At 42.2% G+C, this 26962-nt stretch overlaps 1 protein-coding gene across 1 annotated transcript in view; it reads right to left on the bottom strand.

Annotated features, from left to right (window-relative positions):
• The window catches only part of SLC35F5 (solute carrier family 35 member F5), a 1937586-nt gene that overhangs the window by 1253348 nt on the left and 657276 nt on the right, over positions 1 to 26962 (bottom strand). Inside the window, exon 8 of the mRNA XM_044074930.1 lies at positions 4221 to 4411. Coding sequence (XP_043930865.1) covers positions 4221 to 4411 — 191 coding nt within the window. The remainder of the gene's footprint in view (positions 1 to 4220; positions 4412 to 26962) is intronic.

The following is a 26962-nucleotide window of genomic DNA, read 5'->3' as shown; positions in this document are numbered from 1 at the left end:
GTGTGGTATTTGTTTTCCACAGGCGAGACAATTATTAACTTTTTCTGACATCGGTTAGTGCAAGAAAAAAGGATCCCCAATGAGGTACTTAACTTTAGAAGACTTCAACTTCAATTCGGTAGACGAAAACTCAGGTAGCGGCCAACCAGCACTCGTGCGAACTGCTTCTGCTTCGGACTCCATGGCAAGAAAGGCTGATGTAATGGCGTCACTACTAAAAACTCCTGATGTCCACCACGGCAGTAAAACTTAATAGTAAAACTAAAACTTTAATAAAAAGAAAAAGAATATAACAAAAAACAAGCAGTACTCAGTCTTCCGATAAGCGCTTTCGGCAAATAAGCCTTCCTCAGATCATATAAAAAGGACTGTTCAGCTTTTGTATTTATAAGGCATCACAGCCATTCATCACTTAATTCTGTGACACGCCCTTGTTGCAAACCAAAAGGAGGCCAGCTAGCAGAGAGGTATAATTTCCTTCATTGTAAATAAAGGGGCAGTGCTTCTCTTTACTATAAGATTGTATAAGAGAGAACTAATGGCTATGGATGTGAATACATTATATGAATGAAGCAACATTCAAGTAAACTTGCTAATCATATTCCTTCTATTCTTAAGTGCAGGTTTTAATGGCACAATAGTATTCAAGCCTGGTGATCTGTTCGCTCTTAAATTAATTATCCAGCATGTTTCCCTTAACTCTGTACGATTATGAACATTGGCTCCTCTTGTGGTCTGACAGATTACCTGTTTACATGTACGTGGAGAATGAATTAAAGTAGGCCCTGCCACTAGCAGGAACTGTATTTAAGGACTCAGGAGATTTTCTGGAAAAACTCTTTTTAGTTACCAAGGGTCTTAAAAAATATGAAGAATTGTTACTAGTGACAATGGACATCAAGAGTTTGTTTACGGTGATTCCGAATGACTATGGTCTACAGGCAATAAGATCTTTCTTAGCAAGGAAAAGTATGGAACTAGAACCTATTGTTTTACTGCCGTGGTGGACATTAGGAGTTTTTAGTAGTGCTTGCCTTTTCTTTTCCTCGTTGGTGTCCTTTACAGTGTAAGAAAGTTTCTTACTTATTGACTGTTTTTGTTTCTTACACTGAACATGGCGAACCAGCACTTGAACCTGAATGACAAACTCAGAACATGCAACATTTCTAATATCGGGAGATTTATTGAACCCACTTCTAGATCTGAATTTGGGTAATGTAGCTGCTTCCACAGTTGTTGTATCGGTTCCTGATAACTTTAATTGTATATTTCGGGAAGTGGAGAATGCAGCTTACCGGCCTTAAGAGACTGCAGTGGCAACGCTTCCATATGGAAGACTGAGGACTGCTTGTTTTATGTTATATTCTTTTTCTTTTTATTAAAGTTTTGATTTTACTATTAAGTTTTAAGTCAGGAGTTTTTAGTAGTGTTTGCCTTTTCTTTTCCTCGTTGGTGTCTTTACAGTGTAAGAAAGTTTCTTACTTATTGATATAATGGCGTCCGCTGCCTTACTTCATACTACTGATGACCTGACGTCAGTCCTCATGCAACAGTAACCGACGCAGAAATACCAAGTCTCTGGTATTCGGGCCGGCCGAGGGCTACCCTGGCAGGGATAACCCAAATATGATGACTGCAACAATGAAACACGAACATCATCAGTATTTGGTTAAGATGTTCAGATCCAAGCTGTCTATGTAGCCCACGTCTTTTGATTATATTACTAATTGCTTGACATTTAGTTGGTTTCTGCAGAATGTTCTGTAAAACTACCATTTGGATTCCTATATACAAAGCCCTAACATATTACTAAAACAATTTTCTACATTCTTTCAACTTTCATATCCTTCAGGGCTGGATTTTCCACCACAATGTTTCTGCAAAGCTCCACTTATGACAATTATTGCTTCCTGTTCTCCATTAAAAAAAGTAGGAAGGATACCAATCTTGAGTTCTCTGTTTTGTAATTTTATGAATTAGTCTGACAACAGAGCTACAACAGCTTTCATGTGATGATGTTAAATTCTATGTATGTGTATCTGAAAGACGCTTCTAGATCAATGGAAATGTGCCCAAATGACCAGCCAAAATAGTGCACACTGGTCCCTACTCAACTCTACTAGAATACAAACTAAACACACCAAAGGCAACTTACTTCAGAACACAAACTCTCCCACCTCAGCCAATCCAAGCAACTCAAACTCGGACTTGCATCACATAAATATTTCACAATGCAAAAAGTCAAAGAAGTATCCTACCTAATCCTCTAAGCCATCTACCACAATACTTGCAACCCACTCTATCCCTCCCAGAAATCTTAGCAGAGTTGAATAACTAGTCATGACCCTTGAAATATCCAAAGTTCTAGTTTACAAACCATAATTAAAAGACAAGTCAAGCAAGTAATCATATACATTTCCAGACCACAGCAATTGACAGCTCTACACCATCCACCTCAAAATACTAAAAATGAGTGTCCAGTTCCTCATTACATCCCTTGCTCATATTCAATTTAATATTAACAACCAGGTCTTTCACACTATTTAAGCATACTACTATTATTTCCTCCCTCTGGTACCCAAACCCAAAACTGTTGATGCCAATCACCCCCCACCGCCAATATCAACCACAAAGACAAACTCCTCGAAACACTGATGTATAACCAAATGTAAGAATACCCAAGTAAATATGACATTTTGTCAGAGTCAGCATGGCTTTGGGTCTAAAAACAGCACAGTCACTGCTGTCTTCTCTCTAACCAGCCAGATCTAATCCAGCATGGAAAATGACAAGTTCACTCAGCTGCCTTTGTAGATGTCAGTCTTACTTTTAACTGTGTGAATCATGACATCTTCACCAACAATCTCACAACATGGAATATTCTTATGGTAATGTACCCTCCAAGTCAGACATGCTATCCTCTTCATTCCCCTCTTTCCCTAGAGTGGTACCATCAGCTCTGGTGGTCCTCAAGGTTCTGGTCTTGGTCCATTATGGACCAACAAACATTGATGACACACTCACTATCAGGACTGTCCACTCAGTCAATTAAATAAAACATGCTCTTCAATGCAACTTTTAACTTCTGTGGAAATGGCTAATACACAGCAAGTTAACCCGGAACACCAATAATTCAACTGTTAGGCTTTTTGTTACAAAAAAAATTATACCAGAAGGCCACATCCACTATTAACAGCCCATGTTAACACCTTCTGGCCCATGCTTTTTCTCCAAAAATATTTAGCTCTTAGCCTCACTCCTTCAATATTACTCTTGCCCCATATCAAACATCAGTATTGTAAGGTGCCAGCAAATATGGAGACTGTAAAGCCAAAGCATTAGATTAGTTCTGCTGTGTGTTTAAGTGGGCATTCCGCCTTAAACTGTAAAGAAATAGGTGTTATTCATTTAACATGGGGGTGTTTAGAGGTGACAATTTTCCATGCTAATGTTATCAAATGTCTTTCTCCTTTGAATGCATTTGGTTCAGAAACAATAATATTCTTTCAAGAAGAAAGTGATCAACCTGAAAATCTGCATTCTTGCAGTTCATTTCAATGCAACTTCATGCCAAAAATGCTGCACACAAAGAGGTGACTTTCCTGTATCCAATATATGAGGTGATCTCAAAGTTGAATATGTGCAGTAGGCAATGTGGATGGTTAAGATAATACTTGTGAAATAGTACTGTTGATTAAAAGAAATTCAGTGAATGGCTGTTCACTAAACTACCCAAGCTACTTATATAACTTGGAACATTTTGGTTGCTGGTAAAAAAAAAAAAAAAAAAAAAACGTGGAAACTGAACCCCTACTTTAAGCTAGTTACACAGAAAGTCAAAATTGCTTTGTGGTGACATGACTACACCACCTTATTGATTCTAGCTTTGAGTACAGTGCAGAGAAGTTTTCTCAAGTTAAATGACTTATAAACTCCAATTACTGCTGTGCCTTGAATTCACTGTATTTAGACTACCAAATATCACACAAATTTTATAGTCTGCAAATAGGAATAATCAAAAAACAAATTCATTTAAAAAATAACTGTTAATAAATTCTATTTAGGACCGTATATACTTCAAACACAGTTTAAATGAATTTTGAACAAGTACTAGTAAAAACATTATGGCCATAAATACACTGTCAGAAAAGAATATTGAAAAAATGCCAACCTGAATAACTAACATTTACTTTTAAATAATGTATACAAAAAAAACCTACCACAAAGCAAAAGAAGAAGCTGATTTTTGCCACTTGGGAGACTGTAAACTTCCCTACAGTTTTCAGCACTGATTCATGATCCTTCACAGTTGGATAAGACATGCGGGACAGTTTTGCTTCTAGTGCATGACTTGCGGGTAGCTGTCGAACCTCCATGATGTTGCTAAATCGTACTCTAGGTTTTTTAGAAGCTACAGAGAACAAAAACAAGTAAATACAAGCTACTTTCAGTAAGAAAACTACATTGTAACTTAAAAATGCAGTACTTAGCCAAGCTAAAAATCTTGGGAGATTTACACCATGGCTCAAATATTACTGAGCACCAGACTTGCAATGAAATGCTAAACAATACAGATAAACCAAGCCTAATACAAAATAAGTGCAGTTATGTGAAATATTGTAACCGAGAATCTTCCTCAAGGTTGCTGTCCTCATCTGAGGATTAGGTACATATATAGCTTATGCAGCCTAACACCAGGACCAGCTCAATAAGTTTTTCTCCTGTGTCATTCAGGGAGCCCTACCATTACCTGCAATTATAACCTCAGGTATGGGCAATTATTTGCAGATTTTCTTGATAGAAAACCACACTCAGTCAATGAAATAAATCATTTATACAACAATGCAAAAAAAGCAACACATGAAAGAGTTCACCTTTATTTGAGAACACTTTATATACATGTGCATGTATTATGCAATTCCGTATGTTTATCTTAACAATGGACTTGCATATCAAGGAAGGAATAAAAAAAATTATCTAAGGAAGACACATATACACTTTATGACTTCTGTCTGCCTGCAGTATTTAGCAATGGATCCCTTTATTCACAAGAACCAACAGTCAAGATTTATAAACTGCCTCATACAATTCAATAAAGAAAATATAGTTGTGTACACGTACCATAAATGTAGATGTTCAAGTGTATTCACTGTTGTAGTCATCACATTTGGGTTATCTGCTTGCAGTAGCACTCAGTCGGCCTGATTATCAAAGTCTTGGGTCCTGTGTCGGTTGCTCTCATCTTCCATGACGTCAGGTAGTCAGAGGTATAAAGCATGCAGCCGACGCCATTACACCAGTTTTTCTTGCCCCAGATGTCAGGTGCCCCCCAAATGGGAAGCAATTAAATATATATATATATATATATATATATATATATATATATATATATATATATATATATATATATATATATACACACACACACATACATACACACACACATACATATACACAAGATTACACTTCCAACAAAAAAGAAAATACACCAAAAAGCTTTAAGCATAGTAAACTAGAATAGAGGTATAGCCAAAAGAAGTCAGGGGGCTGGAGGGAGGGTAACCAGGAGCTCCACGTGGTCCTGCAGAGGGGTCCTGGCAACAGAGAACTGAAAGAAGCGACCACTTTCCAGATTTAAGTATTTTTTGGCTTTTTTTATCTGCATTGTCCTCTCTGGCTTTCATTTAACTAGCTATAACTGTTTTTGTGTATCTGCTGATTTCTGAAGTATCTGCACTTAAAAGTAGCATTTTGGTCGACTCTGGTCGATTAATACTGTTTTTTTGTTAATTTAACTGCTGAGGCTGCCCACTAAAGTGTGCTAGCCTGTGTAAATCGATTTTACTGTTTGCTTAATTGCATTTCTGTGTGCTTTCCTGAAAAAACAAAAACAAAAAAATACTCCTTGTTTTCCGCCTTTGCTCAACTAGTTTGGACCAGTATACAGGCTTTGCTGTATTCTGGGCTGTGTGTAGTTCCTGTGTTGGCCATTGCCTTACTTGGATAGAAGGAAGTTTCTGAGCTCACCAGTGGGAGTGGGGAGCCTTGAGCAGCCTATCTGTCCCTGGGGAAGTGACCTCAGCACTTGAGCTGTAAATTATTGGTTGCTTTGGACCATTTCTAGCTCTTTTCAAGTTCCCTGTATAAAAATCCGCCTCAGGCTTTTTGTGTTGGGCATAGCACAGCAGCGGTTATACAGGTTTAAACTATTTCTGGCTCCGCCAAGTCTGCTCTTCAATTTTCACTTAGAAAGCTCTACTCAGTCTATTTAGCTGTATATATTAGCACTGTTTTCGGACTTCTAGTCTTAGCAAGCACTCTTATAATAAAGTAAGCACTCTTATACTAAAGTAAGCACTACAGCCATCCACTACCCCCTGTGAATACCCACTTCCCTTAAAGGCACAGCACTCCTTATAATATTCTAGTATGTCGAGTGGTAGACCACTAGCATCCTCTCTTGTTCAGCTGGTAAACCTGGGAATCTTAAGACAATGTTACAATTGTCTCATGTACACAGACAACCCTCTCCTCCTTCCTACTAACACAAATACTTGTGAGAGATGCAACTATATAGCCAGACTGGAGGCTGAACTCTCTCAACTCAGGACTGGCAAGACCAGACAGGAGGAGAAGGTACCCACACCCGAAGCAAAACCGGTCACACATAAAACCAACACCACTGCAAACCAAACACATAAGAACACAAAGACATACTCGGAGGCTCTTATAAAAAACTTACCAAAACAACAGAGGCCTCCAAAGCAGACACCCAGAAATACACCCCCACAAAACGTAACACCTACAACACATACCTCAAACAACAGGTGTGTCACACAATCACAGCCCCTAAGGCAAATCACTATGCCAGAGACATTAGTAATAGGTGACTCTATAGTCAGACACACCGACGTTCCACTTACCAGGCTGAATAAGGAGAGGGTAACGGTGAGCTGCCTATCGGGAGCTAGGATCCGCCACATTACACACGCACTCAGATCACTCCAAAGCAAGTACAAGTATGATGCAGTCATTGTCCATGCTGGTGTGAATGACCTGAGACGTACCTCCCTGGACTACATGAAAAGAGACATTGAGGAACTCTCCTATTATGTAGCCCAGACTGGTATGACCCTGACCCTGAGCAGCATCCTGCCTTCACCAAGAATGATGCCTCAGTACAAAGACAAAATGATCAATTTTAACAATTGGCTTAATCACTGGTGTCATTCTAGGGGGATCCAATGTCTGTCAGCCTGGGATGACATGCTGGACAAGCAGCGTTGCCAAGGGATGGCTTGCACCTGTCACCACTGGGCTTCGGATACTGGCCAAGGCTCTTGCCACCCCATAGTGCCTTTTTTAGGCAATGCTCAAAAGACAAATCAACCTCCGTAAAAAACAAAAATGGAAAAAAATTAAGGGTAATGTTGCTCAACGCCAGAAGTCTAAATCTCAAGATGCAGGCACTCGAAGCACTTCTCAGTATGGAGAACATCGATGTCTGTGCAGTAACTGAAACCTGGTTCAAGGCTCCTGAGAGCACTCCAGCGCTACCAGGCTATACCTCATATCATGCTTTTCGGCCTCAAGTTCCAGGCCGAACCACAAAGGGAGGGGGTGTGTCCATTTTCATAAAGAACACCTACACCTCTCGATTGGTGGCTACCCATGAAGCATCAGAAACCATACAAGTTTTACTCACCATAGGCAAAACTGCCATACAACTGGTCGCATGTTATAGAACACCCTCCCAATCCCAGGAATCCCATCAAGCATTCCTGAAAACACTGGAGGATATGAATGTCACACCAAACACCATCATATTGGGTGACTTCAACTACCCCAACATAGACTGGGCCCACTATTCTAGCCCTAACACCCTAGCCCAAAGATTCCTGGAATTCATTAACTCAAATGCTATGGAGCAACTGGTCACTTCTCCTACGAGGAGAGATAATATACTTGACCTGATTATCACAAACATGGGGTCCAAATGCTCCGCCGGATATAAACCCCTCACTAGTAAGATCTGACCATAAACTGATCACGTTGGATGGACATATCTCACCCCACCCGCAGAACAAAAGACTACAGTGAAAAATTTTTCAAAAGCTGACTTTACACTCCTTAAGTCAGAAATGATATCCTTTAAGCCTACTGGGTTAATGGAAACCACATCCCAATATGCTGAATCCTACACAACAGCCTTCTACGGACATCTCCAAGAATGCATGGATCAAGCAATCCCAACTAAAACCAAGACCCTCTCCACCAACGGAAAACGCCCGGTTTGGTGGACCCCGGCTATAAACAAACTGTACAACAAAAGAAGGAAGCTACTGCAGGACAAAGCCAAATCCCACAAGGGAAAGGCTTCCCTGATCAGCACAAGTAAAAAAACTACGTTCTCTCATAAAAACATCTAAAGCCAACTTTGAGAGAAAGATTGCCAAGGATACCAAAGACAATCACAAGGCCTTCTTCAATTATGTCAGAACCTTGGGAGGAAATTCTCAGATATGCTCTGAGTTGGTACACAACGACAAAAAATTCACTGACCCTACCGACATTGCCAATATTCTGGCAGATAGGTTCAGTGCAAATTTCTCCCTCCCTCACCCCTAAAGATGTAGTAATTATCCCTGCTGAATGTAACCTACCTGTCATCTCAGACATACAGGTGAAATCAGCACTCAACAAAGCAAAAACACAGCATCTATGGGACCCGATGGTATCCCGGTTGCGTGTTACGTGAACTTCAAGATGAACTAAACCCGCACCTAAAAACGCTATTCAATCTTAGCCTCACTACAGGATATGTACCTGAACACTGGCGCACAGCAACAGTGGTCCCACTCCACAAAGGGGGAAATTCTACTGACCCTGGTAACTACCGCCCCATAAGTCTGACCAGCCTGGTCTGCAAGGCTATGGAAAGAATCATCATGGAACTCATAAATGGCGATATTGGAGATCTGCAGACCCTTGATCCCACCCAGTTCGGTTTTGTAAAAGGCAGATCCTGCCTCTAAACCTGGTTGACTTCTTGAGACAGTCAATAGTGCCATCGACGAGTGCAAGGCTGTCCACACTGCCTACTTGGACTTGGCTAAAGCCTTTGACACGATACCACACTCTGGCATCATAGACAAGCTCAGCAGCCTAAATGTAAATCCATATGTCACAAGATGGGTAGCAAACTGGCTAAAAAACAGAACCCATAAGGTCAAAATTGCTGGAGCCATGTCAGACTTAAAACCAGTCACGAGTGGTGTCCCACAGGGCTCAGTCTTGGGACCACTCTTATTCGGCATTTACTTCTCGGATGTGAAAGCAAATATGGGAGGATTATGGCTGACAGTTTGCAGATGACTGCAAACTGGGTGCCATAGTTGATTCACCTGCTGACACACATCCTACAGAAAGGTCTCACTGAAACGGACAACTGGTGCCAGAATCATGGCCTCAAACTTAACGCCAAAAAATGTATAGTCATCCCCTTTGGGAAAAACAAAGTACCCACAAATTATCACATAGACAATAACCCACTGAGTACGGAAGAAGTAATCAGAGACCTGGGGACTCAAGTCGATAGTGACCTCTCCTTTGACAACCATGTTGCCAAAGTGGTCAGAAAGACATTCTACCTTGCCCATCTCATCATGAAGGGATTCTCATCCAGATCAAAGGAGGTCATTGTACCTCTATATTCCTCACTTGTCAGGCCCATGATTGAATATAATGCTCCATTTGGGATGCATCTCACCCGGCACATGCAACAACTGGAAAGACCCCAGAAGTACCTCACCAAGAGGATCATGGGTCTCAAACATGTGCCTTATCCAGCTAGATTAAAGAAACTCCAGCTCTATTCAGTAGCATACCGCCTGCTCAGAGGTGATTTGTGCCTAACATATAGGCACATGTCCAACCAAGAACTGATGGACATGCTCCATCTCAAAAAATCCAGATCCACCAGAACCACGCGAGCTAAAGATTTCAACCTCTGCACAAATATGAATAAAACATGCTGGAGGGATAGATTCATAACACAGAGGTTACCCGTACTCTGGAACAAAATCCCAGTTCATGTGAGACAGAGCCCTTCATTGGCACTGTTCAAGAAAAATCTCGATGCATGGATGGGAGATCGTAAGTTTACCCCGGGAGTCACCTCAGTGTCACTACTAGACAGAGGTATAGTTTACTAAATAATGGGGTCCCACATGTGTCACTACTAGAGAGGTGCAACTATATAATACGGGGTGGCGTAAGCCACATCATTGTTGGCTAGGCTTGTAAATGCCCCAGGGCAGATAGCCTAGTACACTACTATGAAACTATGAAACAGTGAATACATTTGAACATCTACACTTAAGTAAGTAAGTACACACAACTGTACTAAGTTCTTAGTGTTTCACTGTTGCAGTCATCACATTAGGGTAGATTCCCAAAGCTAAGGATGGGAGGAGGAAGTTGGATAGCATTAGTACCAGCTATAAGGCCCTGCAAGACTGCAGTGGCAAAGCCAGCTCTGGATTTATAGAAAATTGGCAAATGGTAATGCTTGGTGAAGATATGTACAGAACTCCAGGTAGCAGCTTCTAGGATGTCCCTGGTAGGGACACCTATGAGAAAGGCTGTAGAGGTAGATGCAGTCCTGGTTGAATGTGGTCTTATCCCCTTGTGGGTAGGTTTTCTATGGGGCTTATAGCAGAAATGAATGCAATGGCCTATCCATTTAGAAATGGTTTACTTTGAAATGGCCTTCCCCTCTGCCCCTGCAGCAAATGCCACCAGCAGCTGTTCAGATTTCCTGAGAGGTTTAGTCCTGTCCAAGTAAAATCTAAGTTGTCTGTGCATATCTGAGTGCAGTATGCGTTCCCCTTTGTTCTGTGGATAAGAAAGGAATGTAGGCAAATGAATGGACTGATTAAGAGCCACACTGGATACTACCTAGGGCATGAAGGAGGGATTGGTCCTGAGTGATCCCTGTCCACATGAAAGAAGATGAAAGGCTCCACTGCCATAAGGGCCTGTAATTCAGACACCCTTCTTGCTGAAGTGATGGTTAAAAGGAAGGCTGTTTTCCAAGAAAGGAATTTCAACTCACCATTTGCAGCTGGGTCAAAAGGAGGTAGTGAGTTTTTTCAATAAAAGGTTAAGGTCCCAGGCTGGAGCTGGGGCTCTCCTGGGTGGTCTTAAGCTTTTGGCCCCTCTCAGGAACTGCTTGAGCAATGGATGAGAGAAGAGGGGTGGGTTCTGTGTTGTAATGAGATGAAATGGCTGAGGAATGAATTTTGATGGAGGAAAAGCAAAGGCCCTTGTGAAGCATCTCAGTTAAGTATTGAAGAATCTGAGGTAAATTGGGCGCTGCTGTGCCCATCCCCTGAGTTTGGTTCCAGAAACAGAATCTTTTCCATTTTCAGCATATTTTCCAGTACTAAGCCTCCTTGCCTCCAGAATGACATCCAACACTTGCTTACTGAGGGATGGTAACAGAGAGATCAGGTAATTAGCCAAGCTGCCAGGTTCAGGGTTTGAAGCGGAGGGTACAGAATCTGGTCCTCTTGCTGGGACAGCAGGGTAGGGGTCTGAGGCAGGTGCCAGCAGTGACACTGCGCAAGAGGGGGTACCAGTGTTGGCGTGGCCAGTCTGGTGCAAACAGTATCGTCCTTGGTTTGTCCTGTTTGATGATCTTTAGTAGTACCTTGGAGAGGAAAGGCAGAGGAGGAAAGGCATAAACTGATAGCTTTTTCCAAGTGAAGGACAGGGCATCCACTTTTCAAGCTTGTTTTTGGGGAGTCCTTGTGCAGAATTTGTCCAATTGGTAGTTCTGGGGGGAGGCAAACAGGTCCATCTCTGGGCTCCCTCATTTGTTTATCAACATGTTGAATGTCTTTGGTTCCAATTTCTACACGTGCGGGTCCATGAGATTTCTGCTTAGTTCATCTGCCAGTGTATTTAGCTTTCCTGGCAGGAACTGAGCCTGTAGGAGCACTTGGTAGCTCAAGACTCTGTTCCACAGAGCCATGGCTAGTCTGCAGAGAGGGAATGAATGGGTTCCCCTTATGTACCGCATAACAATGGTGTTGTCCGTCTTTACCATTAATTGTCCTGGAAGAATGTGGTCCATGAAGGCTGTCAGAATATTCTGTACAGCTAACATTTCTTTTTGATTGATATGCAGGTGCATTTGACTTGGGTTCCATTTGCCCTGAAAGCACGTCCCTGCTAAGTGAGCCCCCCATGTATAGTCTGATGCGTCTGCTAGGGTTTGGGCGGCAGGGGGTAGAGTGAATGGCAGTCCCTTGTTTCGGTGGCAAGCCTCTGCCCACCAAAGGAACTCTATCTGTAGGCAAGGTAGGATAGGAATCATTGCTTCTAGATCCAGAGAATGTTGACACCACAGGCTTTTTAGATACCACTGTAGTTTCCTCATATGCAGTCTTGCATATGGAATCAAGAGAATGCAGGAGTCCATGAACCCCAAGGCTTGCAGTATTTGTCTTGCAGATAAACAGGGTCTTTGTGGCCATTAGTTTGAAGTAGGCTGTCAAATGAACTTGCTTCTCTGGCGTGAGGAAAGCCATCTGGGAAGTTGTGTTCAAGCTTGCTCCCAAGAATACAATTTATTGGCAGGGTACAAGATGTGATTTCTTTTCATTTATGGTGTACCCCAGAGAAGTAAGTAGTTTTTATATGAACGCCAGATGATTGATTGATATGCAGGTGCATTTGACTTGGGTTCCATTTGCCCCAAAATCAACAAATTGGAACCCACTAAAAACTCTACCCCTGGATAATGCTGTTGCATACTTCAATACAAATTTCCTGAAACTCCTGGATAGTCTAGACCCCATAAAAACCAAACTAATTCGAAACAATACCGCCCCCTGGCTTACAAAAAATGCACCAACTATCATGCGACTGAGAGACAAAGCCTGGGCACACTACAAAAGAAACAAAACTTCCTCTACCCTAAATGAATTCAAAACTCTTCGCAACAAAGTCAAAAAGCTTATCACAATATATCGTCAAAACTACTACTCCATACTTCAAAACAACCATAAAACCAACCCTCAAAAATTCTGGAAAGGTATCAATAAACTCCTAAAACCTGGCACTGCAGAAAACCCAAGCCCAGACCCAAGTGCTCCAGATAACAACCTCGCCACCCAATTCAACTCTTTCTTCTTAGACTATCTCTAAACTTACCACATCCTTCTCCACTAACACCACACCCTCTACACCTACATCCCACCTCCTTCCTCCCCCCTCATCTCCTACCTCTCAACTCACACCTTTTTCCCTAAAACCCATACCTACATCTACCATAAAAAAGCTCCTGCAAAACCTAAAACCATGTACTAATGCACCTGATAACATACCCTCATACTTCCTTAACATTGCTGCTGATGCCACTGCCTTCCCCATCAGTATCCTAATAAATCGCTCTATCCAAGAAGGTCTTATTCCCACACTCTGGAAAAGAGCTTTCATCATACCCTTACATAAAGGAGGCAAGAACAATGATATCACTAACTACCGTCCCAGCTCCATCCTTTCTCCTATATCAAAACTCTTAGAAAAATGCATCCATCTCCAACTCCTTCCCTATCTCCTAGACAATAACTTACTAACCCCCACACATGGTTTCAGACCCAGCCACAGCACCATGACTGCCCTCCTTTCCTTCCTGGAAACAGTAAATACTGCCCGAGACTCTGGCTCTGTTGTATCCACTCTCCTTCTCGACCTTTCTAAAGCCTTCGACACCATATCTCACAGCCTTCTCCTTACTAAGCTATCTAACCTTAACCTATCCCCTGCCACTATCAATTGGTTCACCAACTATCTCTCCCATAGGCAACAAGCTGTCAAATGGAAAACAGCCATCTCCTCCTTTCTAAATACACCCACTGGTGTCCCCCAAGGTTCCATCTTGGGCCCTCTCCTCCTCAATATATTCATAAATGACTTCTCCCACTCAATTCCCCACGCCAAACTTGTTCAATATGCAGATGACTCTACAATCATCTGCACAGCCACATCCATTCCCACTCTCTTAAAATTAACCCAAGAGGCCTTCTCTACCACAGAACAATGGATGAAAAACAATCATCTAGCACTCAATGCATCTAAAACTAAGCTTATGGTATTCACCCCCTCTAAAAACACAACCATTAACAAAAATCTACTCTCTATCATCAGCCAAAACAACACCCCTCTTGAACTGGTATCTGAAAGCAAACTGTTAGGGGTCCTGATAGATGACCAGCTCAAATTCAATAGCCACCTACTACTAAATATAAAAAAAAAAACATTATAAACTTGGCATGCTTTATCGTCATAATAAATTCCTCTCCACGTCTACTAAACATACTCTTGCTACAACATTCCTCATTCCTTCACTTCTATATGGGGCTCCTCTTCTAACAAACCTTCAATCATCCCTTAAAACAAAACTGTCCTCATGTTATAATAAAATTGCCAAATTTGCCACTGGCCACAAAGCATCTACCCACCACTGTCTATCTCTCCACAAACTAAACTGGCTTGAGCTTCCTAACTATCTCACCTTTACTCAGCTCTGCTTTGCCCATAAACTCATATTCCATCCATCTCTCTTGTCCCTCACTCAGCTCCACCTTTAAAATGCACATGCCACAAAGAGCCCTAAGATCTAATAACCAAAATCTGATAGAACTGTACAAACCTCTTCACTCGCCAGGGAAAAATCTGCTGTCCTTTTCCCTGGCACGCAATTGGAACTCCCTTCCCCCCTCCATTCGTACCACTGCTAACCTTGCAGCTTTTAAAAAATCTCTACACACACACACTTAACATCTTCCTGGGAATGCTCCTGCTCTCATCCCTCCTAGTCTAGCCTGCCCCCTACAGGCACCACATCATATATACCAGAAACGATAAATTAGCTAAAGCAATAACACCCTAATAATTTTTAAACTCTAGTATTCCATTCTAAATACTACATATTTTCTACAACAATGAAATGCTAGTCTTATATAGCATAACCAAAGATTCTTTGCTTGTAATCACCTGTTCCTCTGTTTTTTGTCTTGAACACACATTTCTCTATTTTGTCAACCACTGTTAAAGTTTTTTACCACTGTTTTTATCAATTTGTATTAATATGACTGAATGTGTTAATGTGTAAACTTCTGTAATATTTTGTATCTTTATTCAGGAGCTTTTCTCCCCAGGACTCCATTGAAAACGGGTACTTCGGGCCCAATGGACAATCCTGGTAAATCAACTGTAAATAAATAAATAAATTCAATAGTATGTCCTGGCTTTCTGCCTGAATTAGACAATTGTCCAGGTATGGGTATATTTGAATATTTCTTTGCCTGCAAAATGCAATGACTGGAGCTAGGCACTTTGTGAATACCCTGGGAGCAGTAGAGAAGCCGAAGGGAAGTGCCGAGAACTGATGATGCATGAAGCCTGCTTTGAAGCATAGGTATCTTCTGCAAGATTCCCAGATTTGGATGTGCAGGTACTAGGCTTCCTTTAAATCCAGTGTTACCAACCAGGCATCCTTGTGCCTAGCACAGGAAGCAACTGGTGAAGAGTTAGCATCTTGAATTTTGGGATCACCAAAAATGTGTTTAGGATAGAGAGGTCCAGAATAGGATGCCAGGAGTTGTCTTTTCTGGGCACCAGGAAAAGTCTTGAGTAGAAACCTTGTCCCCTTTCCTCTTCTGGGACAGTTTGAATGGCCCTGATACTTAGGGAACTTGCTTTTGAGCCTCTGCCCACTGATTTGGGGGTAGATCTGGCCAACCATTTGGGGTTGGTAAAGTGTGGAAGTGGAATCTGTATCTTTGGCAATCTTTCCCCCTAAAGGAGTAGTCAGTTGAGAAGGGCTTGGAAGTTTTAAAGTTAAGTCATTGAGACAGTTTACCACAGGGGGAGTCTTACTACTCCCTGCTTTGGAAGTGGGAGCCCCCCATTGCTTAGTCCTGTGTGTACCTTGGGACTGAAGCCAGGGTGTTCTGCTTGTTCTTGGTTTGGACTGAGAAGGCCTGGAAGAGGCAGGAAAGGACCAATTCTTAAGGGGGTCAATGCCTACTAAATCTGGGAGGCTGTACTTGCAGGAAATCTAACAGTTTGCATAGATTTAGCTTTTTCCTCCATCTTTTTAAGTACTTCTGCTTTGTTTCCAAAAAACAGGCGGCCCTGGTTTAAGGGAGCATCCAGCAATTTAGCTTTAACATGATCTGGCAAAGATTGCTCCTTAAGCCAAGCATGCCTTCTAAGTACAGACCCAGTGACAGCTGCCCTGCAAGATGTCTCTAGTGAATCAAAACCACATTGCAAAGTATGTTTTCCAACTTGTTCAGCAGAATACATCAAATCCTGTAAATCTTTATTTTCAACACAGTCAGGAATCAACATCATTTTCTGTTTAAGCAATCCAATAATATGCTGATACAATATAAGAAACTGGCAATTTAAGGCCCTAATGACCAAGGTTGCAGAAGTGTACACCTTCTTACCCCTTCTGTCCAGCGCCCTGGAATCTCTATCAGATGGGGTAGGATTTTTGGCAGTAGTAGCCTTAATGCCCTTAGGTCCCTGTGAAATGGACTCAGGATCCGCAGTAGGATTTTTAAAAAGGAACTTGTGAGAGTCAGGAACCCTGTACTATCTATATGGTTTTCTGGGAGCAGGAGGTAAGGAGTCAGGGGCCAAGCTAGATTCCGAAAAGGCATCATCAACAATGTCCAATACAAGGGGGACAGCTAAAGGCCTGTGTTGGGGCAGGAGTAAGAAATCCCTAAGTCTCTTTTTAAAATCAGAGTAATCTTGGCTTTCCCAGTGAAAATGCTCTCTAATAGTACGCAAGGTTTCACCAAAAGAGAAATCCTCTGGAGGGGAAGCAGAGGGAATAGACTCCTCTGCATCAGAATCCTCATAGGGAGGAAACAGAAATTTCAGAATCCTGATCAGAAGAATCATAAGCAAATTCAGTCTTAGGTCTCTTAGAGGGGGAAGGTTGGCTTCCCCTGATTAAAGTAATAAGGTCTTCAGCCATTCTTATTTGTTTTTTAGGCATAGAAGCCTTACAATGTGGTCTGGACGTCAGTTTTCTAGGCATGGATCGAGTTTTAGGCCATGCAAGTCAGTAGGCCTGAATACACCCTCAGAAGCCGGTGCCTGCACAGCAGTTCCGGACCCATCCAAGGTAGAGACATCCGCAGGTTCCACAGTTGAAGCATCTGGCGGCATACCGGACTCTGAATGGGTCTCAGTAAAGGCCTGCGAATCTGAAGTAGTGGGCATCAGGGACTGCGAAAGCGCCTCATTGAGTACCGGCGAACTAGCAGCTAGCTTAGGAGAAGTGTCGTCGGCAGCTTTGGACCTATGTGGTCTGTCTCTGTCTTTATCTTTGCATTTTTTCGGAATGTCGGTAGTCGGGTGGCTTAATGAAGCCATATCTGGGTAATTGAACAGAGTACCAAAATATTTAGAAGCATAAATATACTGATGACAAATAGTTCATTGCTTAAATAAGGCACAAAACTGACAGCGAGGTACGTCGTGGTCAGGGCCTAGGCAAGGAATACAGTACGAATGAAAATCCTTATGAGATATTTGCTTTCCACAAGAAATACAATTATTGACTTTTACTGACATCGGTTTAGAGCAAGAAAAAGTTTCCCCCAACGGGGTACTTAGCTTTAGTTGAAGACTTCGGTTCTGAAACTCGAAAACGAAAATTTCAGAAGTCAGCCGACCGGCACTTGCAAGCTGCTTCTGCTTCAGACACCACACGGCAAGAAAAAATGATGTAATGGCGTCGGCTGCATGCTTTATACCCCTGACTACCTGATGTCATGGAAGATGAGAAAGCAACCAACGCAGAACCCAAGAATTTGATAATTAGGCTGACTGAGTGCTACTGCAAGCACACAACCCAAATGTGATGACTGCAACAGTGAAACACGAAGAACATCAAATATAGGAGAGCAAAATAAATTAATAGAAAGGTGAAAAACCTAAGCTAAAATCATAAGGTCAGCAAAATACAGACTAGTATTTCTAGAGGGCACAGACAAATTTTGAAACCTGTTAAGTGGCAAGGTTAGCAGACCTGAATAGCATCAAATGACTCCACAGTACAAAAAAAAAGTCAAGTAACCATAATAAAAAAATGACCGTCACATGGATGTTAAACAAGAAATAAGAATCAGAAAAAATATTAATCAAAACTCAACAGAAAACTGTTGAAACTGCCAATCTACACCAATAAAATGCAGAACAATGCCAAATACATTTTCTGAATTCTCAACAAACACAGAAGTCATAAGTTCTCCCTCCAGGAATAGGAGAAAGTGGGAGGAAGCTTCATTGTTAATAGTGACCTCCCTTGAAAACCTATTGCTATGGTAAAGTACACTTATATACATCTGCATTAACCTCCTTGTGGAGGGTCACTACAATAGACCATTTTAACATCTGGTTAGAGTCATTCCAAAGCAGCACCACATTGATTTGCTGGGAGATTGGGAGGTATATGTCATTTGACCCTATCAGCAGAAATAAAAGATACACATTATAAAATAAGACAGCATTATGCACAATAAGTTGAACTAATGCCTGAAATACAACATAAGTACATGAGATGAAGACATTTTTTCCATATTCACACCCAAGTATACATTATTTTTGGCACTAGTAAATCCATTTGCAGCAAACTTCCACATAGCACTCTGCTGTTATAAAATCACCAAAAAACTGTGTGCAAGAACAATATTGTGAAATAGTGGGTCAACTTGCAAAGCAATTAAAGTACAGGACAATTTTTCACTCCAAGTTAAATCCATTAATAGAAGGGCTGCAATTATAAGAGAAGGCTTGTATTTTTCCTAGATAATACAAGCAAATAAAAAAGCAATAAAACTTAAAGGGGTGCACATACTCGTACATCTATTTACAAAAGGAAATGCTCGATTGCAAACCCAAACTTTAGAGCAAACAGAAATTAGAGGAGCACAACAGGAGCACAACTGTAATCCCAGATGTCACCCCCTAAGGAAGGCATCCCAGTTCCAGAGTACAGCACTAGTGAAAGCTATACAATAATGGTGGCACGCTACCAAGTGAACACTTGCTTATATCAGTGTCTATGTGAAACTGGTTCCCTATTAACCAAAAGAATAGGCATGTTCCCCTTGCTGCCTTCTCTGTGGCATTCCATTAGGTATCATACAACTGAGACTGTTGGGTTCATATGTAGTAACCAAGCTTGCGGTCTATGGAACCATTTAGGGGGCCCAACCCAAATTCTCAGTAGCACCTGAGCACTGTCAAGTGAAATGTTTAGTATGCAAATGAGGACCAAGAGAATTAAACACTGCACCATGTGAACTATAGCTGCTGCCTTAACCATCAGCACCAACTGCCAGATGCATACTGGGAGTCAAACGTGGGCCACCTGGATTAAAACTAAAGAATCCTAAGTGTCAGACCATATAGGACAAAGTAAATACACACAATACATACACACAAGTTCCTCCCCATCCCCAGTGTGTTAAATAGTTCTAACTAAATTTTTCTTTATCAGATTCTTTGCTGCATTGATGCTTTTGCCCTAAGTCTCCTTTCTGTATCCACCTGAGTATACTTTAAACACTAGAGAAATCTAATGTCAGATACCTGGCTGCACCCAATCACACTGTTCTTGTATGTTACTTATCTTACCATCTGTTGTCCGTGCCTACTCTCTATAGTCATCATCATCACAATGATTTGCAGAGCCCCTAACTTGTACTTGGAGTGTCCCTCCCCGACAATATCTCGCTACCGAAAATAGCTGGATATTAATGGTGGGAGGAATGATGACTTAGTGTTCCAAGTTCATTTCAGAAAAAGCAACACAGCAACATAAGGAGGTGGCTAGTTACACAGTAATGACTCCTTTATGGAAAAGTACACAGAACAGCTGATGTAATGGCGTCGGCTGTCTGTTTGATATCGCTGACGTCATGGAAGAAGTGACAGCATCCAACGTAGAAATCCTAAGACTCTGGTAACTGGGTCGACTGAGGGCTACCTGCAGGCAGATAACCCAAGTGTGATGACTGCAACAGTGAAACACGAAGAACACCAGCCCATATATCTGGTCATTACAAGAATAAATGCATTCCATCTATGTTCTCTCCATATATCTACAAAGTTTGAAAAGTGTTAATGGCACAGAAGCTTCTACAACTTTCAATTTCCATACAAGATTGCTTATAGATTCATAGGTTGGTACTAGGCTATCAGCCCTAGGGCCTATACAAGCTTAGCCATAACATTTCACCTGCTATTTTTCACAGGAATTTTACTTCCCTGGTCTCCTGTCTAGCTGACATGATCCCCGGGGTGAATTCCCTGGTCCCCTGTCTAGCAGACTTGATCCCCGGGGTGAATTTCCTATCGCCCATCCAGTCATCAAGGTTCCTTTTGAAGAGGGCCAAAGAGGCGCTCTGCTTGACATGTATGGGCAGTCTACTCCAGAGAATGAGGAGTCTCTAGGACAGGAATGTGTCCCTCTAGCATGTTTTGCTGGACCTCATGTTTGGAGAAAAATCAGTTGTTGGACAGATTTTGGTTTACTCTGATGGTATTTTTACAAATTGAGTAGTCACTATGAAAAGGAAGAACTACTGGAAGATAAGCCATATAATAAAAGTTTCAGTTCTCTTTCCTTGATTAACTGTAAAAGTATTCAAAACTTGGGCTCCACAAACTTTCCTAATCCAGCCAGGCATGCATTCCAATTACTTTTACCATTTATAGCTACCCGGCAGACAACATCCGCAGCCACTTGTACAAGCCAAGAGACCCAAAAAACCAGGAACCTTAACTGAAAATGCTCATAATTTGTCTTTGGAATTTTCTTTTTTCTTCTGAGCATCCTGAATCTGTGATAAAACTGTACTCTGATAAGTCAGCATATTAGCTAAAGAGTTACTGGCCTTCAGTGTTAAAATACTAAAAGTATATAGTCTTACCCTTAATTTGTCCAACAACTTCTCTTCTCTGAAAAGATTCCCCAGAAATATGCATATTGCATGAAAGGAAAGAAAAGTACAGTTGTGTACACTTACCATAAATGTAGATGTTTGAGTGTATTCACTGTTGCAGTCATTACATTTGGGTTATCTGCTTGCAGTAGCCCTCAGTCGACCTGATTATCAAGGTCTTGGGTACTGCGTCGGTTGCTGTCTCATCTTCCATGACGTCAGGTAGTCAGGGGGTATAAAACATGCAGCCGACGCTATTACATCAGTTTTTCTTGCCCCAGATGTCAGGTGCCCCCTAATGGGAAGCAATTAACTATAAAAATACAATGATATACCTCCAACAAGAAAGCAAATACACCAAAAAGCTTTTAAGCCTAGTAAAGGAAAGTAGAGGTATAGCCAAAAGAAGTTAGGAGGCTGGAGGGAGGGTAACCAGGGCTGAACAGTGAATACACTCAAACATCTACATTTATGGTAAGTGTACACAACTGTACCATGTTCTTCATGTTTCACTGTTGCAGTCATTACATTTGGGTAGATTCCCAAAGCTATGGTTCGGAGGAGGAAATTAGATAGCATTAGGAACAGCTATAAGGCCCTGCAAGACTGCAGTGGCAAAGCCAGCTCTGGATTTAGAGAAAATTAGCAAATGATAATGCTTGGTGAAAGTATGTATAGAACTCCAGGTAGCAGCTTCTAGGATGTCCTGGTAGGGACTCCTCTGAGAAAGGCTGTAGAGGTAGATGCAGCCCTGGTGGAGTGAGGTCTGATCCCCTGTGGGATAGGCTTTCCATGGTGCTTATATAGCAGAAATTAATGCAATGGCCTATCCATTTAGAACTGGCTTGCTTTGAAATAGCCTTCCCCTCTGCCCCCGTAGCAAATGCCACCAGCAGTTGTTCAGATTTCCTTTGAGGTTTAGTCTTGTCCAAGTAGAATCGGAGTGGTCTGTGCACCATCTAAAGAATGCAGTATCCGTTCCCCTTTGTTCTGTGGATTGGGAAAGAAGGTTGGCAAATGAATGGACTGATTAAGTGGATACCACCTTGGGCATGAAGGACATATTGGTTCTGAGGGACACCCTGTCCACATGAAAGATGATGAAAGGCTCCACTGCCATAAGGGCCTGTAATTCAGATACCCTTCTTGCTGAAGTGATTGCTAAAAGGAAAGCTGTTTTCCAAGAAAGACATTTTAAGTCTGGAATAGCAGCTGGCTCATAAGGAGGTAGAGTGAGTTTCTCCAAAAAAAAAGTTAAGGTTCCAGGCTGGGGTTAGAGCTCTCCTGGGTGGTCTCAATTTTTTTGCCCCTCTGAGGAACTGCTTGAGTAGTGGATGAAAGAAGAGGGGATGGTCTGTGTTATAATGAGCTGAAATGGCTGAGGCGTGAATTTTGATGGAGGAAAAAGACAGGCCCTTGTGAAGCATCTCAGTTAAGTATCATAAAATCTGAGCTAAATTGGGCACTGCTGTGCTCATCCCTTGAGATTGGTTCCAGGCACAGAATCTTTTCCATTTTTCAGCATACGATTTTCTAGTACTAGGCCTTCTTGCCTCTAAAATGATATCCATCACAGGTTTACTGAGTGATGGTACAGGAGAGATTAGGTAATTAGCCAGGCTGCTAGGTTCAGCGTTAGAAGCTGAGGGTGCAGAATGTGGTTCTCCTGCTGAGACAACAGAGAAGGAGTTTGAAGCAGGCGCCATGGGGATAACTGTGACACAATGCACAGGAGGAGGTACCAGTGTTGGCGTGGCCAGTCTGGAGCAATCAAAATCATCCTTGGTTTGTCCTGTTTGATTTTTAGTAGTACTTTGGAGAGGAGAGGCAGAGGGGGGGGGGGAGGCATAGACCGATAGGTTTTTCCAGCTGAAGGACAGAGCATCCACTTTCCAGGCTTCTTTGTGAGGAGTCCTTGTGCAAAATTTGTCCAACTTGTGGCTCTGGGGAGAGGCAAACAGGTCTATATCTGGGCTCCCCCATTTGCTTGTCAACATGTTGAAAATCCTTGGTTCCAGTTTCCACTCATGTGGGTCATGAGGTTCCTGCTTAGTCCGTCTGCCAGTGTATTTAATTTTCCTGGCAGGAACTGAGCTTGCAGGTGCACTTGGTAGCTCAAGGCTGTGTTCCACAATGCCATGGCTAGTCTGCAGAGGGGGTAAGAATGTGTACCCCCCCCCCGCTTGTTTATGTACCACATAACAGTGGTGTTGTCAGTCTTTACCATTAGTTGTCCTGGAAGAATGTGGTCCTTGAAGGCTGTCAGAGCATTCTGTACAGCTAACATTTATTTCCGATTGATTTGCAGGTGCATTTGACTTGGGTTCCATTTGCCCTGAATGCACTTCCCTGCCAGGTGAGCCCCCCACGTATAGTCTGATGAGTCTGTTAGGGTTTGGGCGGCAGGGAGTGGTGTGAAAGGTAGTCCCTTGTTTTGGCGGCAGGTCTCTGTCCACCAAAGGAACTCTAGACGTAGGCAAGGTATGATAGGAATCATTGCTTCAAGATCCTGAGAATGTTGACACCATAGGCTTTTTAGATACCACTGTAGTTTCCTCATATGCAGTCTTGCATATGGAATTAGACGAATGCAGAAGGCCATGAACTCCAAAGGCTTGCAGTACTTGTCTTGCAGATAGCAGGGTTTTTGTGGCCACTTATTTGAAGTAGGTTGTCAAATTAATTTGTTTCTCTGGCGTGAGGTAGGCCATCTGGGAAGTTGTATTCAAGCTTGCTCCCAGGAATATAATTTGTTGACAGGGTACCAGGTGTGATTTCTTTTTGTTTATGGTGTACCCCAGACAAGTTAGAACCGTTTGTACAAAGGCCAGATGATTCAAAAGTATGTCCTGGCTTTCTGCCTGAATTAGACAATCGTCCAGGTATGGGTATATTTGAATATTTGTTTGCCTGCAAAATGCAATAACTGGAGCTAGGCACTTTGTGAATACCCTGGGCACAGTAGATAAGTCAAAGGGCAGTGCAGAGAACAGATAGTATGTGTAGCCTGCTTTGAAGCGTAGGTATCTTCGGCAAGATTCCCTGATTGGGATGTGCAGGTATGCTTCTTTTAAATCTAGTGTTGCCAACCAGGCATCTTTGCATAGAAAGTAATTGGTGAAGAGTCAGCATCTTGAATTTTGGAATCTCCAAAAAGGTGTTTAGAGTACACAGGTCCAGGACAGGATGCCATGAATTGTCTTTTCTGGGTACCAGGAAAAGTCTCGAGTAGAAACCTTGCCCCTTTTCCTCTTCTGGTACAAGTTGAATAGCCCCCATGCTTAAGAGGTACAGTACTTGTTTTTGGGCCTCTGCCCACTGATTTGGGGGTAGGTCCGGCCACCCGCTTGGTGCTGACAACATGTGGAAGTGAAATCTGTATCCCTGGGACACTATATTTAAAACCCATTTGTCCTGGGTAATGAGTTCCCAGTTCTTTGCATGAAGAGCAATCTTTCCCCCCAAAGGGGCAGTTAGTTGATAAGTGCTTGGAAATTTTAAAAGGAAGTCATTGAGACAGTTTACCATGGGGGGGTGGGTCTTATTACTCCCAGAATTGGAAGTGGAAGCCCCCCACAGCTTAGACCTGTGGGTCCCCCTGGGACTGAAACCTTGGGTTTTTGCTGTGTTTGGGTTTGGCTTGAGAAGACCTGGAAGGGGCTGGAAAGGACCAATTCTTAGAGGGCCAGTGTCTACTAAATCTAGGAGGCTGAACTTGTAAGAAATCTTTAACAGTTTGCAAAGATTTAGCTTTATCTTCCATCTTTTTAAGAACTTCCTCAGCCTTGTTGCCAAACAAGCGGTCCTGATTTAAGGGAGCATCCAACAATTTAGCTTTAACATGATCAGGCAAAGTCTGTTCCTTAAGCCAAGCATGCCTTCTGAGTAAAGACCCAATAACAGCGGCCCTGCAAGAGGCCTCTAATGAATCAAAACCACATTGCAAAGTATGTTTTCCAAATTGTTCAGCAGAATGCAGTAAATCCTGTAATTCTTTACTTTCCACAGTCAGGAATAAACATCACTTGCTGTTTAAGCAATCCAATAACATGTTGCCGATACGTTAACATATGCAACTGGCAGTTTAAAGCCCTAATGGCCAAGGGTGCAGAAGTGTAGACCTTCTTACCCCATCTATCCAGCGCCATGGAGTCTCTACCAGAAGGGGTAGGATTTTTAGCAGTAGAAGCCTTAAAGCCCTTGGGCCTCTGTGAAATAGTCTCTGGATCTGCAATAGGATTTTTAAAAACGAACTTGTGTGACTCAGGGACCCTGTAGTATCTGTCTGGTTTCATGGGAGCAGTAGGCAAGGAATCAGGGGCCGAACTAGATTCCGAAAAAGCATCAACAATGTCTAGTACAGGAGGAATAGCTAAAGGCCTATGCTGATGTAGGAATAAGAAATCCCTAAGCCTCTTTTTTGAATCGGAAAAATCCTGGCTTTCCCAGTGGAAATGCTCCCTTAATGTATGTAAGGTTTCCCCAAAAGAAAAATCTTCTGGAGGTGAAGCAGAGGGAATGGAGTCATCTGCATCAGAATCCTCATAAATAGATAACGGCAAATCCAGATAATCAGAAGAATCAGAAAAAACAGAATCCTGGTCAGAAGATTCATAAACCACTAGAGTCCTAGGCCTCTTAGAAAGGGGGGGGGGGGTGGCTACCCCTGATTAGAGTTATTAGATCTTCAGCCATTCTTATCATTTGTTTTTTGGGCATAGAGGCCTGAGCATGTGGCCTGGGTGTTAGGCCTAAATCTCAAACCGTGCCTAAAAAACTAAGAGGAGAAGGAGGGGTCGGTTTAATATGCAAGTCCATAGGCCTGAATACACCCTCAGAAGCCGGTGCCTGCACAGTGGCTCTGGACCCATCCAAGGTAGAGACAACTGCGGGTTCCATAGTTGAAGCATCTCATGGCATACCGAACTCCGAATGGGTCTCAGTAGAGGCAAATCAGAAGTAGCGGGTATCAGGGGCTGCAAAAGCACCTCACTGAGTACCGGCGAACTGGTGACTGGCTTAGGAGAAGCGTCGTCGGCAGTTTTGGACCTCGGCGGCCTGTCTCTGTCTTTATTCTTTGCATTTTTTCAGAATCCTGGTAGTCGGATGGCTAACCGATGACATTTCTGGATAATTAAACAGAGAACCAAAATATTTAGAGGCAAAAATGTACCGACAACAGATAGTGCGCTGATTAAATAAAGCACAAAACTGACAGTTTGGTACGTCGTGGTCAGTGCCTAGGCAAAGAATACAGTACAAATGAAAATCTTTATGAGGTATTTGCTTTCCACAAATAATGCAATTATTAACTTTTACTGACATCGGTAAAGAGCAAGAAAAAGTTACCCCAACGGGGTACTTAGCTTTAGTTGAAGACTTCAGTTCTGAAACTCGAAAACGAAAATTTCAGGAGTCGGCCAACCGGCACTTGCAAACTGCTTCTGCTTCGGGCACCGCAGAGCAAGAAAAACTGATGTAATGGCATCGGCTGCATGTTTCATACCCCTGACGACCTGACGTCATGGAAGAAGGGACAGCAACCGATGCAGGACCCAAGACTTCGTTAATTAGGCCGACTGAGGGCTACCTGCAAGCAAATAACCCAAATGTAATGACTGCAACAGTAAAACATGAAGAACATCATAAGGAGTAACCAAACTTGCTGGGTCAGACATGAAACTGAGGAATAAATTATCCTCGTTCTAACTACATCAAAACATTGCTCTAAATGCAGCAGATGAGTGCCAGAATAAAGAGATTTTTGCTTCCAAACGAAATTAGAAAGTACTAAACAATGGAAGAGGATTGCCTACAGATTTTGAACTTTCAACATCTGTAAATATTTTCTTCCACAGAGGTAACGTGTATGGTACTAGCTACATCATTAAAATAATATCCTACTGGCAGATGCC

This window comes from Protopterus annectens, chromosome 6.part0 (genome assembly GCF_019279795.1).
Source record: "Protopterus annectens isolate FY-2018-M chromosome 6.part0, PAN1.0, whole genome shotgun sequence".
Classification (NCBI taxonomy): Eukaryota; Metazoa; Chordata; order Ceratodontiformes; family Protopteridae; genus Protopterus; species Protopterus annectens.
Note: the sequence above shows the minus strand (reverse complement) of the source record. Positions and strands in the feature narration are given on the sequence as shown.